Here is an 18,478-nt window from a genome sequence, read left to right on the forward strand (position 1 = left end):
CAGTTAAATATATATAAAACTGTAAAAACAAAAAGGTAGAGGAACAGTCATGATTTCAATCACTGACTCAGAGCAAATACTGCATATTTCACAGTTATTGTATACCCTCTATACAACTTTCCATAAATGAATGTATGTGTCTGGGGGAAGGGTAGGGTAGTTAGTACCTACACTAAAGAAAAACTGCCTCGAGGTATAGTACTTTTAGGATCTAATGTTGGGTAAAAATGTACTTGTATGCCTCTTCTAGTTTAAAAGTTATTTCACAAAAAGGCAAAAAACTGTAACTCATATAGCTGCCCGTGACTCAATATAGGGCAGTTAGACGCACAGCCTCTGGCTAAACGATGAGCATTAAATGACTATAACCTCTCCAGGCCTGCACAGAAATGCCGCTCCCTGACCAGTGCAAAGGAAACTCTCAGTAAACGCTGCATCGCTTAGCAGCATTACAGCGCTTGAGCAAACTGGTACAGACTTCTTACCTTTCTGTTTCTGGATTTCTGAGGTGTTTTTCTCGATTTCTGGACCACAACAAAACTCCCAGAAGCACCTTTTCCTTTTACCTAAAATAAATTAACTTTAGTTGCAATAACCAGTATTTTTACTTTAAATGATTCTGGTACTCATATTGGTAACTTTAACCAGACTAAATTACAGGACATGGTAATGTAAGAACTAATGTAATGTGCTGTTAAACTCTTCAGAGAAAAAAGAGTGGATGAGTCAAAAGACTTGGATTGAACACTATGGTATCATCTAGCTATTCAATACTAGACAACTCATAAACCCTCTCAGCTTTTGTTTCCTCATCTACAAATTTGGGGAAGAATGAAAAATGCTATTGTGACAGCAGGTTAAACAGTCTACTACAAGCTTTCAAAAAAAAAAAAGTTCCATGGAAGGAAGGGACACAATCTTTTCGGAAAATGAGAAAACCTCTACCTTAAAAGGAAGACAGTTCCTTGGCAAAAGTTCAGAGCCTACTTAATCTCAGGCCACAGTGCTTCCCACAGTTTGTCCATTAGAGATTATTACTGCATAAGGGAAAAGTTATCTAATTTTAGACACTGCACATGATAATACGTGCAAGTCTTACCACATGTTTCCACAGTTTACAAATCACTGTCATAGAACTTCAGGTTAACCTGAGTCTTCCACTTTGGTTTTACCGACACCACTGGGAATACAGCAATCAAATGCTTTCAGTCTATAAACTTGTTGAAGCATCAAACTGAGGGCCAGCCTATGAAGCAAAATAGGTCACAAACTATATCTTCATGAAGATAAACATGAAGCTAGCTCATAAACTCTGCTGACATACATACACTATGATACAGGTCTCTGGTTCTAATTATATTGGTTAGATAATTCTTTTTATGCAATGGTTACTATAAAGGCTATTTAAACATTAGATTTACAACATTTGAGAAAGCTGGAATATAAGCTCCACAGCAGGAAACTGTTTTCCTCACTGATGGACCTCCAAGCACCTGGTACACAGGAGACAACTCAATAACATATTTGTGAAATTAAGTACTCATTGAAAGTTCCTAAGAGTTTAAATGGCTGAGGGGCAATCAAACCATGCAGAAAGGTTCAGAAAAAAGGCAACAGGGCTCTGGGACTGCAGTGAACTAGATCCTCAGAACCATCTTTGCTGCTACCACGGGACCTCAGGAGTTACTTCATCCCTCTGGGCTTCTGAAGAATGTGTAGACAAGAAAGTTCATTCTGGCATTAGAGTGTCATGATCTTAAGTAATGTGGAGTTTTTTTTTAAAAAAAAAAAAAACAAAACTGAGGTACAGGCGATTTACAATATTGTATTGTACAGTTTCAGGTACATAACAGTGATTTATATTTTTACAGATTAAACTCAATTTAAAATTATTGTAAATATTGACTATATTCATTATGATATACAAAGCATCCTCAAAACTCTAAGTAGTGCTTTGATATACTATGCAAACTTAATATGGATTTATGCCTGAAATCAATATTGGTTTTAGTATTATTCTCAATTTACTCAAGTTTTGATGCTTCCAAAAGGTTTAACAGATTTAGATACTAGTAAGTTAAGGTAAACCTATTTACAAAGCTTATTTATGATGATCACCAGTCTAGTCACAGAAATTAGGTTTTAAAACTAACAAACCTAAGACAAGAACAATGATCTTTTTTGGTGCTGCAACAACAGGTTAGCTCAACCCCACTTCTCACCTTTAGCACGACATAATCTTAAGCACAAGCAGCCCCCAAAGGAAATCCAATTAAAGTACAGGCAGGGGTTTTCCCTTGTGGTCCAGTGGCTGAGACTCTCTGCTCCCAGTGCACGGGATCCAGGCTTAATTCCTGGTCAAAGAACTGGATCCCACATGCCTCAACTAAATATCCTGCATGTCACAACTAAGATGTGTTACAGCCAGATAAATAAATACTTAAAAAAAAAAATTGTACAGGCAGCTAGAAAAAATTTGCACTATCATATTGCTTCTGTTCTTTAGAATACTTATTAAAGCTAATTGGCACCAGTGACTTTGTAAAACCAGGTTAAGCATAAGATCTTCATCATTATGTCAACTTATTTTAACTAACTCACAAAGCACAAAAAGCCTAAATGTTACTATATATGGATTTATAGCTAATATATGCTTATTACAAATAACCATTTAATACCTGTTTGATAACACCTCTGTTTAATTCTCTTTTCAGTGCCTGTTTAAGGAGGTAGCCCCTTCTCTCCAGCTCCAAAGAAGGGTACTTATGGATGATATATTTTCGAATAGCAACCACGGACGCACCACTCTTCTGGAAGCACGCCTAGGAAACAGATTATTAAGCCATACACGTTAATTTAAAATAGCTGTTTTTCATGTGTTTTCTGACACGTATGTTTTCAAAATAAATTATTTTGGAAGCGAACTTGATAATGGATGATAAAATGGCAGGAAAGAATGAGTAATATTTCTGGTAACTTCAGTTCATCATGACTGTGGAGAAATACAGAATTAGCAATATTTCTGCAACAATTTTAAATTGTTCAAAACAGCCAAAGAGAAGATACAACATGTGAACAATGTTCTGTGTTAATGAAGAAGGTCTTCCCATCCTAATACTATTCTGTACCTAGAAGAAATCTTTAGCATGAAAGGAAGGAAACCAGGACATTCTATAGTGTGTAGGTTCAGATTTGGCCCACTTTACAGAATTAACTTTGGCTCACCAAAACTAGTATTTCTTTGCAGGCTTTGTGTCAATGCTTGCAGATAATATAAGCAAAGACAATCTGAATAAATGGCATAAAACTGGGTTTACAAATGCAAAGCTTTAAGGGGCGTTTTGGACAACAATGAGAGCATTCAACTGCTATTTCAAGTGCCCTCTTCCTTTCCCATCCTATTTCTCTATATTTCATCTGACTCATGTCCATGGAAGATTCAAGCAGGTCATTAGGCCACAAAGGTAGCAATTTTTTTTCAAATGCTTTACATTTTGAAATACCCACGCAGTATCTGTTGTCCACCAATTTTGTGTAGCTGTTACCTATAAATTGACCACAGGATTTAGTAATTGTTATTGGATAAGGACTTGGGTGAAAGCTTATATACTGACAGTAAAGCAAAATGTCACAGACAAATGGACCAGGAAGACTGTGTAACACAAGACAGGTTAATATGGACTGTGTTAATAAGGATCGTCTACCTCAAGCAAATGTCTCCAACCCATTACAACCGATTTAAGTTTACTCCTGATCTTACAAGAGAACACAAAGTAAAGAATATCAAGCAGAAAAGAACATTAAGGCTACAACAATCCCCTGCTCCACCAAACTGATAATAAGATGAAAATACATACCATCTATTTGATAGTGATTTAATTCAGAAAAAGGTATCAGTGATCTGAAATTGTAATTTGTTACACTGCATGGAATACACATGACCCACTGGATAAGATCTTACAGAGAAACACAAATGAACATTTTGGTCAACCCAACATATATCTTTCATTTGTGTAAATATGCATAATCATATTTAAGCTATTCTTTAGAACTACATATACTGTTTAACTGTTTTATTATTTTAAAATTTTAGCCTCTTCTTCACCTTCACCATAATCCTGCTTCAAATCTAAGCTGAGTAATCACAGCTCAGCTTGCTCAGTGAGTGAAAGTCACTCAATCCTGTCTGACTTTGCTACCCCATGGACTGCTAGCCTCCTCTGCTTAGCCCCTCGGGGGTATTCTCCTGGGGGGATTCTCCAGGCAAGAATACTGGAGTGGGTTGCCATGCCCTCCCTCCAGGGGATCTTCCCAACCCAGGGATTGAACCCAGGTCTCCCAAATTGCAGGCTGATTCTTTACCTTCTGCGCCACCAGGGAAGCCCAAGAATACAGGACTGGGTAGCCTATCTCCTCTCCAGAGGATCTTTCTGACCCAGGAATCGAACTGGGGTCTCCTGAATTGGAGGCAGATTCTTTACCAGCTGAGCTACCGAGGAAACCCAATCACAAAGTGAAATCCTTAAAAAAAGGCTACACAAAAAACAGTTCTCACTACAGTCAAGCTATCTAAACCAAGGAAGTTTTCTTAATGAGTTGAGAGTAATCTTGAAGGAATGCAGGGAGAGGGTGGAAGGTAAACTCTTTCCCAGTTTCTATGTCAGTGCTGTCTTCTCAAATTCTAAGCATGACCAGTAGGCTCCGCTTTCCTACCTGTATCACTTTCTGTTAAGTTCACCTAAAGCCTTCTCTCCCCAATTCTGATTCAGATCCTAGCAAAAGGAAATCAGAGAGTCTATGGCTTCTGTTTTAACTACTCTTGTCATGTGATACAGAAAATAAACACAGCAAAATTAGCCAGAAAAATTTACACACGAAAAGGCAAGGTCAGACGAGACGATTCCCTTAAAATAGGAAAACAGTATCTGATGATCACACAAGCTAATCAAAGTTAGTGAATTATAGTACAGTTATAAAGCTATGGAAGGAGGATAGTTTTTCCAAGTATTTTGGAATGACTAGGTGATGAAACCAAGTATTGAGGTTTCTAAAAGTTTCCTCTAAGTTTTCCTGTAAGTTTTCTAAAAGTTTCTATAAGTTTTCAGGTGTGAAAGATAACCAGCTACTAATGTTAGATATAAGCTCTGAAAATGAACCTAAGGATAGTATGCTGCTGCTGTTTATTTGCTCAGTTGTGGCCAATTCTTTTGCAAACCCCTTGCACTATAGCCTGCCAGGCTCCTTTCCATGGGATTTCCCAGGCAAGAATACTGGATTGGGTTGCCATTTCCTTCTCCAGGGGATCTTCCTGACCTAGGGATCAAACCCCCATCTCCTGCACTGTAGGCGGGTTCTTTAGCACTGAGCCACTGGGGAAACTGTAAAGATAGTATACGTTTTTAAAATAAAAATTTTCTCGATGTTACCCTGAGTAATAATTAGATTTCATAAAGGCAAGCACTCTGTTTGTCTTACTCTATGCTGTATCACTAGTAGGATCACCTGATACAGAGAAACTAGTCCATAATGGTGTGTTGAATGAATTAACATGTTTAACCTTCAAATAAAAACTACACTTAAAAGAAACTCAGTTAAAAAAAACAACCAAAAAACTAAAAACTAAAAATACTAGCTACAGCAAATATGTGTCATTAAAAAGATTAGCAGTGCTCACCAAATGTGACAGTATAAAAACATGAACTTAGCAAAGGCTCTCTTCTATTTAGATCTCTTTTAGGGAGCAGAGCAAGATCCCTGATGTCTGCACAGGAGTATGCCATTTTCAAATACGCAAGAGACCAACAGAATAAATCTATGATGAACTGCTTGAAATAAAAACTTGCCTTAATGGCCTCAGTTAGGATTGCATCCATCTTGGGACGTGGGGAGGAAGCCATCGGTGTTTGTTTCTGGGCCCTGGCTAGCTGGCTGGCAGAAAGGGTAGCCCAGGAAGGTATTGTTTTTTTCACTTTCTTCTCCTTTTCTTTAGACTGATCTTTCTCACTTTAAAACAAAGAATTGTTATTATGCGAGATAAACTTCAGAAAGAAGTATAAAGTCAGAAAGAAGAAAAGACTGGCGAGAAATAAAAATCAATGTTTTAATTCATTTCCACACTAAAGTGATACGTAAAGTAAGCATTTTACAAAATAAAACATTTTTTTTTAATTGGGTACTATAAACGAACCAAAAAGGTGTGTTCTCTCAGGTGCACACACGAGAGAGAACTAGCATAAAGGGCCAGTACATAAAAGAAAAGAGAATTTTAAAATGTATTCCAGTAACAACAGATGCAATTCAGTACAGTGCAAAGAACTCAAGCTCTGAAGTCCGAAAACCTGAGTTTGAGTCTTAGCTCTAACATTTACTAGTTACGTGATCTTAGCAGGTGACCTGAGCCTCAGTCTCCTCAGCTTAAGACAGAAACATGACACAAAATACTTCACAAGGTGCTTCAAGAAATTATGAGATTATGTTTATCAAAAGTTCTGTGAATCACAGAGCATTATACAAACTTTATTCTAAGTAATAATAAAAACATCCCGTCACCTAAAATACAGGGTAGCTGCTAAGAATTCCACAAACATTACAAAGACCTGTGATAACTGGGATGAAGGTTGAGAATTCCACCTGGAAGGTATAGTTATTTTTAAGTCATTCTTTTATTTGAAAAGTAATCCCTAACTGTTCTCACCAATTATGAAAAGAAAAGAATGAAATGCTACCAGCTGTCCTGCAAAAAAAATTTTAATTAAAAAAGAATCACCATTACACTGTCAATTATTGAGAGCAAATTCTGCTTTCAGATTCTCAAAGTCACCCTCCAACTGAATACTTCATCAAATATATACAGAGTTTTAGGTCACTCTAGCAATGTTCTGGTGTAGATTAATGCTTTCTAACATAAACATGTAAAAATAACTCATGCCTGGCACAGAGGGAGAAGTAAAATGATAAAGTATCTCCCAGGTCAGACTTTTAAAGTCACACTTCATTTCTTACTGAAAAATGCGTTCTGAAGCAGAGAAGAATGAATTATACATTAGTCAAACCATTGTTCTAACTACTACGAATTCTAATAGGCCATACAACTACATCATAAGCCTATTTCAAAAGATAAACCCCCCAAAAGTAAATCTAAATATCATGTATCCAGCATAAATTAACATTATACCACTTAAAAAAAAAAATCTGATCTCTACTCCTTTTATATAGTCTTCAATTATAAAAAGCAAGAAGGCTTGAGTCCTTACTCCTTTTTGGTTTCCTCAGAAGGCTTGTTTTCCTCCTTCTCTTCATTCTCAGGTTGCCCCTTTGGCTGCTCTGTCTCACTAGATGTAGCAGGTGGAGTTGCATTCTCTTGTTCCTCTACAGTAGAGATAGATTCCTCTGAACTTGCATCTGGTTCTTAAAATAAGCCAGTAAAACAGGTGAGAAGAATTGCATCAAGTAAATATATTAGAGCCTGAGTCAATAAAAGGATAAAGGCTCATCTCTTTAAACAGGTTAAGTCAAATGTTCCAAGTCACAGCTGTATTCTAAAATGAGTAAATGTCTCCGAGTAGTTTCTTCCTTCCTATCACTCAAATTGTCTATATAATGGGTTGCCGATCCAAACCATTATGTGAGAAAAGGAAAAGGGTCAGGAAATTACACAGCAAGTGAAACTCTTTTATCCCAAATAGAATCTGTTGATTGTTCTACTCCATAATATTAAGGATAAGACTCATAATTAAGAAATTAGCCATTTCACAGTTGAATAAGTATTAGTAAGAGAATAAATAATAAAAAATTAAAATGAAATTTTCAAGTCAAATGATTGGGTAAGGGTAGAAATATGAGTAGGGGAATACCAAGGTCTGCAGTTGCCTGTCAAGTCTTTTCTCAGGAGGTCTCTTTGCGCAGCTATTACGAAACACAGAATCCCAGGAAATGATTAAGCAGAGACTATGAAGAATGTCAGGGGTCAAAATCAGGCAAAAAGGAAAAAAGGATATGCTTGAAAAGTTTGGTCATTTAAATTATGTGAACTTATTACTGGCACAATGAAGACTTCTTTGGGGCCCTCACATAAATATTTCCTTCTCTAGCGGGTCTTCCCGACCCAGGGAGCGAACCCAAGTCTCCTGCATTGGCAAGTGAATTCTGAACCACCAGTGAAGCCCAAATTTCAGGACAGTCAATTGTAATTTGTAAATCATCCTGGATTATGCTCTTCAACCAGAGATGCAGCTAAGTCAAAAATTCTCCTATATATGTTCAGCCAAAATCAAGGCTCTAGGATCAGATGTACCTGGATTCAATTTCAGAGTTTCTAATGTTCTAGTTCACATTATCTTGGGGCAAGTTCTTTGACACTTCTGAGTACTCTTCCCTCACAGAGCTGTTATAAACATTGTATAAAATGGTTTAGGGAAACCTGCAGGCCAGCACTTGTATACTATGATTCCCATCCATTCCTTTGGCCTCTTCTGCTGCTTCTATAGCTGTTTGGAAAATATTAAGGCTAGAACTTTACTATAACAATGGTATCTGGTGATACAGATAACTACGAAATATGTATTTTTTTAATCCTGATGCACCTTTTACTGCCCTTTGTCTCAACTATTTGGCCTAACTGTCCCACCGAACTGGCTGTGTAACAACTGTCATGGTTACTGATTTTTACATTCAGTTCAGTTCAGTCGCTCAGTCGTGTCTGACTCTTTGCGACCCCATGAATCGCAGCACGCCACGCCTCCCTGTCCATCACCAACTCCCGGAGTTCACTCAGACTCACGTCCATCGAGTCCGTGATGCCATCCAGCCATCTCATCCTCTGTCGTCCCCTTCTCCTCCTGCCGCCAATCCCTCCCAGCATCAGAGTCTTTTCCAATGAGTCAACTCTTCGCATGAGATGGCCAAAGTACTGGAGCTTCAGCTTTAGCATCATTCCTTCCAAAGAAATCCCAGGGTTGATCTCCTTCAGAATGGACTGGTTGGATCTCCTTGCAGTCCAAGGGACTCTCAAGAGTCTTCTCCAACACCACAGTTCAAAAGCATCAATTCTTTGGCGCTCAGCCTTCTTCACAGTCCAACTCTCACATCCATACATGACCACTGGAAAAACCACAGCCTTGACAAGACGGACCTTAGTCGGCAAAGTAATGTCTCTGCTTTTGAACATACTATCTAGGTTGGTCATAACTTTTCTAGAGCGAAGAGTGTTTACTGAGCTTTCTCAAATGGTAAAGAATCAGCCTGCAATGCAGGAGACCTGGGTTCGACCCCTGGGTGGGGACAACCCACTCCAGTATTCTTGCCTGGAGAACTCCATGATGGAGGAGTCTGGCCAGCTACAGTCCATGGGGTCACCAAGAGTCAGACACAATTGGGCGACTAACACTTTCACTGTAACAACAGAGCTACAAATTAAATTTCACTTTATTTTCTCTTAAAAGTTTATGGTTTAGTAAAGGTTCAGGTGCTCAGCTGATAATGAGTATGTACTACATATGAGACATTATTTCCAACTCATTAAACTATTCTATCTTTTCAGATTTATAAAATTTAAAACATGAGTGAAGTCCAATCATTTTCATACATAAAATACTATATAAAAGGACAGAGATAAGACAGATAAAGAGAACTTGTGAAGTCTATTATTGGTCCTTTATAAATTCTTGGTTGACTTTCTTAATACAACTGAACACTCGTGTATTCTGAAAACTCATGTTATCAGTGACTTCAGCTGGCTGTTAAATGTAGATTAAGGTAGGCCATCAAGTGGTTTATCCCAGTGCTGGACAAAATAACCTTCCCTCCAACTCACCAGCAACTATTTTTTTTAATATGCTAAATTCCCTTGTCTCCTCACTGCCTTAGGCCAGAGTACCCAATATGCTTATAGTATTTATCTGAGGATTCTGAGCCCAAACTCAGGCTTAGCTGGAAAAGAGTATCTCTGGTGCACCAATGATAAAGGCAACAAGGGTGCATGGTTTCTTTTATTCGTAATATATGCTGGTCAGCAAATACTCAGTTCTAATAGTTGTAACAGGGGCAGCACCATGTGCTCAACCCTGGCAGAGAAAAAAGAGAGGAAAAGGTGACGAGAAGAACAAGAAGAGCAGTTACACTTGAGGAAGTGGTAAGAGATACCAGGAAGGAGCACAAGCACTCCAGATCGATAGTCCTACCTTTTTCTCGATTTACTACGTCCCTAGTGCTATCTGGCCCATCTTCGCTCCACCAACACCAAAGTTACAAACCAACACTTTAATCACCCATTTGCTCCCTTAAGGCCTCCTCATGACTTCTGGCTGAGCCTTCCACCCAGTCTTCCTCCCCATGACACTGTATGCCCAGAAGCTACGCTTTTGACCACTTCTGTTCTCTCCAACCATCTTTCTATTTTTAATTCCAAGAACATGAAATTTTCGCCTTCTAAAAATCTTCAGAGACAAGATGAGATTCTTTCTTTGCCCAGAGGGTCCAGAAATGACATACCAATTGGTACCACTTCTCTCTCTAAATGCTCCCCACAAACACTTAAGTTCAAGGGAATTTATGGGACACTCTAACCTGGCGTAGAAACGCTGGCCTTTTTAAGCTGTCCACTGCTTTACTTTACCTGGCTTTTCTTCTACTCCTTCAGCAAGCTTGCTCTTGGGAGGAGTTTCCCGGGTAGAATTCACAGCTCGACGAATTGGCATGGTGTTATCTTCTACCTTCTAAGAAAAGAAATGGCCATAATCACACATGCAAAAACAATTTATCGCTTCTTTCTCAAGGGGGGCTAACTAGGTGTCAGAAGATGTAGGAGAATTCTTCAAGTCGACTCCAGGATCTGATGCAAATTACTTTTTAACAAGTTTTTTTGAAATGAAAATATGATTCTTAAGTAGTAGTTTTCAAAATGTTGTTTTAGCTTGAATTCCAAATGGAAATAAGTAATTATACTTGCTTTGAAGTAAATTTAGAAGCTTGGAGGTTTTCTCAGGAGTTTGAGGGGTAAGGGAAGATGAAAAGAACTTTGTATCTATTTGATTTTTTTAGATTCATAACCCAGACTCCCCAAAGCAGAGGAAGGAACAGGTACCAAGAAGGACCCAGCAGGGCCTGAAGTCAGGGACTGATCCAAGAGTGAGCTTCAAGAATGTGTCAGCCCCTACCTCACCTAACTTGTCCGCGTGGATCAGCTGAGCTCCTACTATAAGTGGGAGTGCCTTAGGATGGACGAGTTCACCTTGAGACGTATCAGTCGCCATTTAAAATAATTTCTAGGCCCGAGTACAGGTTACACTCTGAAGCCTCTGCTGTTAACCACAAGGATTTTTCCTAATGGTTTCAGTGTGAAGCATCAACCTAAAGCACAGAAAAGACCTGGTGTGAAGATTACAGAAACAAAACTAAACTAAAACGTCTAAACTTAATATACATCCAAAGGGGGGAAAAATTCACTATAAAACTTATAGTTAAATGACAGATGACTTGGTCAGTTATCATTCAGAAAGATAAAAATTACTATCAAAATACAGACTGTGTAAAGCAGCGACTAAGACAAACGCACAAGCCACAGCAGCTGTTGCACCTTCCACATGAACAAAGGCAGCAAGGACAAGAAAGCCCACAAAGACCTAACCCCATCCTGTCTCCTATCAGGAGCTCAGAGTAGACTAAAAAGACCCAAAAAGTTTCATCTGTTTACTCAAAGATCATTTTACTAAAGAGAGAAATGTTGTTCATGTTTTCAAAGGGGTCAGGAAACTTAACTGCAAACTTAACTCCATCTCCATCAGAGAAGTTATACAAGGACAAAAATACTGCTAGAGAACATGACAGTCTAAAAGCCTCCAGACTCAGAAAAGCAAATTCAGACCATCACCTAGGAGATTAAGCATGCTTCTAAGACCTTGTCATTATTTTTAACGTTAAGCAAAATTAGCACAAAAGAACAAAATTAAATATTGAAAAATAAAATCTATGTAAGATCACTCAAATTTACCTAATCGCTTAATACCCTCTGCTCCCCCTATCTCATCTGAGAATCAAGGACACTTTATAATAAAAATTTCCCCAAAAGAAAAGAAAATGATCAGTTAGGTGTTTAGATCTTTGCACTAATGAACATTAATGAAGAATTGGGCAAGAGGACACTAGTCATTCAACTTCTGCTTTAAGCTCTAAACTTGTCTAGGAATTTAAGAGCTTTCAATTTGTCAGGTAATAGTTATTAACTGTTACAAAGACTACTTAAAATGCTCATATAGAAATTTATGTCAACACAGAAATATAAATAAATATATATAAAACACAGAAATACAAACAGTTGTTTTTTGGGGGCTTTGTGACAACCTAGAGGGGTGGGATAGAGTGGGAGGTGGCAGGGAAGCTCAAGAGGGAGGGAACATATGCATACCTATGGCTGATCCATGTTGATGTACGGCAGAAACCAACACAATATTGCAATTATCCTTTAATTAAAAATAAATAAATTTAATAAAAAATAAATATACTTGCAAAAAAAATTTTGTTTTCTAATCTGTGGGCTTAAGGGCATTATTTAGGTTTGTGAAAGCTAAAAGTCTATCTTGGAAAAATTTCAATACATAAACTTGCTTACTCATCCAACTAGCACTTACACAGTAATATACTTTCCTTGATTAAAAAAACCCCACAAACCTGATGATACTTTTACATGTAAATACCATTCAGAAGCACAATTTCACTATCAGGTTATTCTTGGTAAAGTGATACTGCGAATTCCTCTTTCTTAACCCATGATAATACTAGCTAGGCTGAAAATGATACTGTGAAATTAACAAAACCTTCAGGAGTCTCTTTTTATAGAACATCTTTTAAAAGAATATATGTTCTCCCTGTAAATAAAACACTAAAAAAAGTCAAAGCCTTTCCAGTCAACTCTATATTTACTAATTGCTCAAAATTAAAACAAGTTTTAGAAAGGGAGTGGGGGTACAAAGAAGTTATTCTCAATGCCAAAATGATAAAACTGACTAAAACCAGGGCAACAAGTACATGGTCCATCAACACCCGACATCACTGACTCGAGGACAAGAGTATCAGTTTAAATTAGGTCAGGTAAGAAGTACGCCCAGGTTGGAATAACTGAAAAATAAGTTGGTTTGCCAAGCTTCCTGGATGCATCCACCACAATAAAAGATGCGGACACTCTCCTGCTTCAACCTCCCCGTCCTTCTCCTCTCTTGCCTCCAGACACGCAGACCTTTTGGTCCTCAGTGTGTGTTCTGCGCATGCTGTGACATTCTTTCCCTAGATACTTCAATCAGGTTCAGTACAGTGTCACCCCCTCAGAAAGCCCTCCAATCCTTCTTTTTCTTCTTCAGGTTTCTTCACAGCATTTAACACCGCTTGTAACTCAATATATGTCTATATGTTTATTATGTGTCTCTCCCAGCAGAATGTAAGTACTTCAAGGGCTAGAACTAATTCATCACTGCATTCCCAGTACCTAGAAGCATGCCCAACACATAGTGGGTGCAGCATAAATACTGGGGGGAGGGCTTCCCTGGTGGTGCAGTGGTTAAGAATCTGCCCTGCAATCCAAGGACACTGGTTCGATCCCTGGTCCTGGAAGATCCCACATGCTGCAGGGCACGACTACTGAGTCCACATGCCTAGAACCGGTGCTCCACAACAAGAGAAGTCACCACAATGAGAAAGCCCGCAACCAGCAACAAACGTCCCATGCGGCCAAAAAAAAAAAACAAACAAAAAACTGAGGGGCAAATGTTGAATGAACAATGACACCTGGCAGTACTTATTTCTATGTTCAACACGTGTGAAAAACACTTAAAAAATAAAAATTTAAAACAATATAAACATTAAGAAATGTCTGCCTCAGCTCTGAATTTCCTTAATAAAGGTCATGTAACTTAAGGCTCTCTTTATAATAGGTTGGTTAATCACTTATTTCCTCAGTTCATGGTTCATCACACAGCTGACAAAACTATCTGGATGGTTAACCTACAACTGCCTTAACAAGTACCTATTAATTTAACTGTTGATGCTGTGCTTCTCAATAACCAGACTTTTAAGACTGCCACACTTGTTCCCTGAAAGTGATCTTATCTGGCTGGTTCACTGCCCTATATACTTCCTGCCCAAGAAACATACTAGGCTCCAAACAGGTGCTCTACAAATATTTGTTAAAGTGAAAGAATAAACGAAACTTGAAGTTTTTCATCTGGGTTCTAACATGTGACAAACCAATCTCAGTTTACCTGTGGTGTGCATAGACTTCCTGTGGTCATTAACCTGTTTTTGTTTTCTAAGCATAATGTCAGATGAACAATACAAAGATCTGCTTTTGTCAAGGGAAGTGCTAAGCTGTTTAAATACAGGCAATAAAGAAAAGGTTGTAAAAGTAGAAAGTCCATAATTTCAGAGTTTTAATTTACTTTCTCTACCTTAAGAGCAAGCACTAGAAAAATAAGCAGTTCAACAATGTATTTCAGTTTTCTGATATCCTTGAAAACATGCATTTTAGGGAAAGTACTATTATTTCATATTTTCCATAAAACGTCTGCCAATACACTACATATTATAATGTCATTAGCCTTGCACTGATTACACTAAATTGTTCCCAATCTAAACTCTTTCACTATATTCAGACTTAAGGAGTACTGTCACAAAACGTACGCCTATAATTTGCTGGAAACTTTTTTTTCCACTTTTATACTTCAAATAAATCAGTATTACTTAATTAGTATCTGTCTCGGACACAAATGTTCTGGACACTACGGGTACCTCCTCCTAAGACAAGGACAATCTAACTGGCTGAAGAGTGAGCGTTTTCATCTATACACGAAGAATTCAGGAGCTTCCTCCAACTTCTCGCCCTCAATCTTCCAATTCGACAAGGCCAAAAATACCCTCTAAAAATGTTACTTCTACTCTGAAACATGCTGCACTAAATTTTCTGAAAAGAGCAATGAAATTTTAAAACTTCGTAACAGCTTCACATCTATACCAGATTAAACAAATCTTCCAAAGTCAAACTAGCCACCTCTAGCTTCATTCTAAGACAAGTCAGCGTGTCCGTGAAGCCCCAGGGGAATTCCCAGCTGCACTTCGAACCAGACCGTCACTTTTCAATGTAACGTAAGGTCAGGAAGCATAACCGTAGAAAGAAAAGGTACACATGGAAAGAGGGGTCAAGTTCACCTTGGCCGTCCTCTGTGCGGGGGGACTGTCCCTCAAAGGTGTTTCGATCCTAGTGATAGTCGCTCAGTCGTGGCCGACTCTGCGACCCTATGGACTGCAGCCCACCAGGATCCACTGTCCAGGAGATTTTCCAGAGAAGGATACTGGAGAGGGTTGCCATTTCCTTCTCCAGGTGATCTTCCCGACCCAGGGATCGAATCCGGGTCTCCTGCACTGCAGGCAGATTCTTTACCAACTGAGCTACAAGGGAAGCCCTGTTTCGATCATAGACTAGCGGTCAATTCTTTAAAAAAAAAAAAAAACCCTCTGATCTGGGGCTTCACTTCACCCCTCCTGCCTCCAGCTCTTTACAAACGCCCCTACTCACAGGCTTGACTATATTAACTAAATCCACCTCGTCTAAAGAGCAGTGAGTCACAAGCTCGACGAAAGCCATGGGAAGGGGGGTAAAAACGAAAGCTGAGTCCCGGGTGGCGGCGGCAGCAGCAGCAGTAGCGGCGGCGGCGGCTTTTCAGGGGCGCAAACAGCTGACTCCGCGCCGGGCCCGAAAATCCGGGCGGAAAGACCAGCAGACAAAGGCGGGGAGCGCCGAGCACAAGGCAGGGGGTTGGGGGAAGAGAAGAGAGCGGAGCCGGGATGAAGCCGGCGAGGCAGAGGGCGGCGGGCTCAGCGCGAGCTCCGGCTCCGGAAGGCCGACGCCGCGACCCGGGCAGCGCCCGCCCGCCCGCGCGCGCGCCACGCAGGAGGCGGCGGACCGCGAGCACCAGCCCCCCGCGCACTCACCGCTGGGAGCTCCGTAATGGCGGCAGCGGCGGCGAGGGCGGGGACCCCGGGAGGGTGGGGGGGGGGCGGGTCCGCCACAGCCAGTCACCGCCGCCGGCATCTTTCCAACCGGCTCCTAAAACCTCGGAGGGAGTGGGGTGAGGGGGGAGGGCGGGGGCCCCGCCGCGCGCCTCGGGAGCATGCGCGAGCCCTCAGCCAATCAGAGCCGGACGGGAGGACGCCGGCGCAGGCGCGCTGCGAGGCAAGGCCCGCGATCAGGGAAGCGCTCCCTCACCTCTCCCCGGTCCAAACAAAACAAGGGCGGGAGCGCGCGCAGGCGCGCGCCAGAGGACCCCGGAGGCGGCTTCTACCAGAAGGGCAGGGGGCTCGGTTCACAGCGGGGGGAGGGGAAGAGGGGGCGGAGCGGCCGGGGAAGGCAGACAAAAAAATAAAAGGCACCACCTCCGGGGACGCCAGCGCCCCGCCCCCTCCTCTCAGGGAGCGGCGTCGGCGCCCCGGGCGAGCGGTCTCTGCCGCCCGCCTTCGGGGTCCAGCGGGCCTGCGCCCGCTGCCCGCCCGCCCGTTCCGTCCCGCGTTACCTCTGCGCTCCCCCCTTCCTGGCGCCCGCGTGCTGCGAGGCTTCTCGGCTCCGCTCCCGCTGCCGCTCGCCGCCTCCGCCACCGCTGTCCTCCAGGCCCAGCCGCCGAGCTCTGCCGCCCCGCCCCCCTGCTCGCGGCCCCGCGCGCGCCCATCCCTCACGCCGGCCCCGCCCCTCCCCTGCGCGCGCCGGCGGCCGCGCCCCCAACAGCCCGCGGGCGCGGAGGGAGCGCGCGAGACTCGTCTCCCCTTGGCCGGGCGCGCGGGGGCGCGAGAAGGCGGGCGGGGCCGGCGCGGGGGACGCCGGGGCGGCGCTGAGTGTCCGCGCGGCTTACGCCGGCGCCTCTCGGGTGGCTGCAGTCGTCTTGGCTGGCGTGGCTTCGGGGTCCTCGGGTTCCGTCCCTGAGTTTCCACTTCGGCTCCCCGTCTGCCTTTGGAGGGGGTTGGCCTTTCCCGCTCCCGAGTTGAGCACAAGAACGACCCCCTTCTTTGAAGACGACGAAATGATAAGAAACCCAGCGAGCAGAGAGTGTGCAGTTACCTCACATTCGTTCCTAAGAAGTCTCCTCACAGGACGCAAGAAGGCCTCACGAAAACAACTGTAGAAGTTGCTTTTCTAGTCAATGAAGCGGTCTTCCCGGGCTCCCTAATCCACATTTGCAGGGAGTGTCCTCAAGGAGGAAACGTCGGGATTGGAAAGGGAATTCCCTTCGAATTGTCATCTTTACGCTAGTACCAGCGTGCTTAGGCTATGTACGTTACTGCTGAAAAACGTTAGAACTTTTTCGAAGTCGATTTTGGGAAAATTCGATGTATCTAAACTAGTAGGTGTTTTGTCGGGGGTAGAGCGGGTTTGGTTATTGAATATATAGAGAAATAGTAAACACTACAGTAGCCTTGAGACTCAGAGCAGTGCGACAAGCAGTCGAATGCGTGTACCTGTCCTTCTAGAGATTTTATTATGAAACCACCTGAAGCACTTTATAACCCAGTCCTCAGGCTCTGGCGTTGCCATGAGCTCTTTGTCTCACCAGCTTTCCCAGGCACAGCCATCCACTCCATCCGTCCCAAAGTCAGCTATATAAAAATGTCACCACAACCACAAATTCCTTACAAGGTCAGTGTTACCATTAATGTCCCAATGGAATTACCAATGCCCTGGCATCCTGGTGTCCCATTAACCATGTTCACAAGGAGTTGGGCTCATCTCATCACCGTTTCTATCTTTTGTCTCCTTTTAAAAAGACTTCCATTTTTATGTATTTATTTGCTTAAAACATCCTACCTTTCTTTTTCCCGAAAATGTCTTTTCCCCCATCTCAGACAAGGAGCTGACACAGATAAGAGCAAACTAGATTCCACTTTTACACAGATTTTTTGCTTCACACACACACAACTTTGTTCTTTAGAACACATGCACCTGAGGGGGAGAACCCTGAAACAAAATTCGTGTGCAGAGGTATTTGCACAGACGCCACCCCCACCCCCCAGCTAGGCACTAAAGCTACCACTTCCTTCAGTCTGAAGGTGTTTTTTCACTTACAAAAAAGGACTTGAAGTTTTTGTTGGACACGTATATTGCTTGAGGCATTTTACCTCTGCTAAATGTAACATCTGGTCGGTTTTGATTTTTATGCTTAGCCGTATCTGAGTTAAGACTCCATGGAGGTATGGTTTTATAGTTTATCTCATTTGGTTTTCTTTGAGCTATACTGGTAAAAACATCATTCAGTTGTGTTTGTTGAGAACAGAGTTACATGATGATTTTTGTACCCTTTACTGAAGCTGTTAGGCTGTCTGACATTCTGCACTGGAGGGAACATAAACTTTGGCAAGTGGAACAGCAGCTCTGTTCTCATGGAGTGAGTGTCTGGAGGTTATGATCAGAGCGTCAGTAAGACCCTCTTGCAAAAAGAGACCTCTCACACTG

General features: G+C 41.7%; 1 protein-coding gene across 12 annotated transcripts in view; it reads right to left on the minus strand.

Moving 5' to 3' along the window:
- HP1BP3 (heterochromatin protein 1 binding protein 3) overlaps positions 1 to 16,701 on the minus strand; it is a 36,741-nt gene extending 20,040 nt beyond the window's left edge. For 2 of the 12 annotated variants that reach the window (XR_005719117.1, XM_040229476.1), the window contains exons 1-7: positions 16,551 to 16,679; positions 11,154 to 11,346; positions 10,613 to 10,712; positions 7,254 to 7,407; positions 5,844 to 6,003; positions 2,679 to 2,822; positions 486 to 566 (exon numbers count right to left, since the gene is read on the minus strand). Coding sequence is in view for 11 of the 12 variants with exons in the window: in XM_040229476.1 (XP_040085410.1) it covers positions 486 to 566; positions 2,679 to 2,822; positions 5,844 to 6,003; positions 7,254 to 7,407; positions 10,613 to 10,712; positions 11,154 to 11,249 (735 nt within the window). In the remaining variant the exon portion in view is untranslated. Of the gene's footprint in view, positions 1 to 485; positions 567 to 2,678; positions 2,823 to 5,843; positions 6,004 to 7,253; positions 7,408 to 10,612; positions 10,713 to 11,153; positions 11,347 to 12,400; positions 12,456 to 15,972; positions 16,092 to 16,550 lie in introns of those variants that run through there. The other 10 variants (XM_040229484.1, XM_040229477.1, XM_040229479.1 and 7 more) reach the window with 10 other exon arrangements.
- Between the last annotated feature and the right edge of the window lie 1,777 nt (positions 16,702 to 18,478).

The sequence above is a fragment of the Oryx dammah genome, unplaced genomic scaffold, assembly GCF_014754425.2.
Source record: "Oryx dammah isolate SB20612 unplaced genomic scaffold, SCBI_Odam_1.1 HiC_scaffold_27, whole genome shotgun sequence".
Taxonomy (NCBI): Eukaryota; Metazoa; Chordata; class Mammalia; order Artiodactyla; family Bovidae; genus Oryx; species Oryx dammah.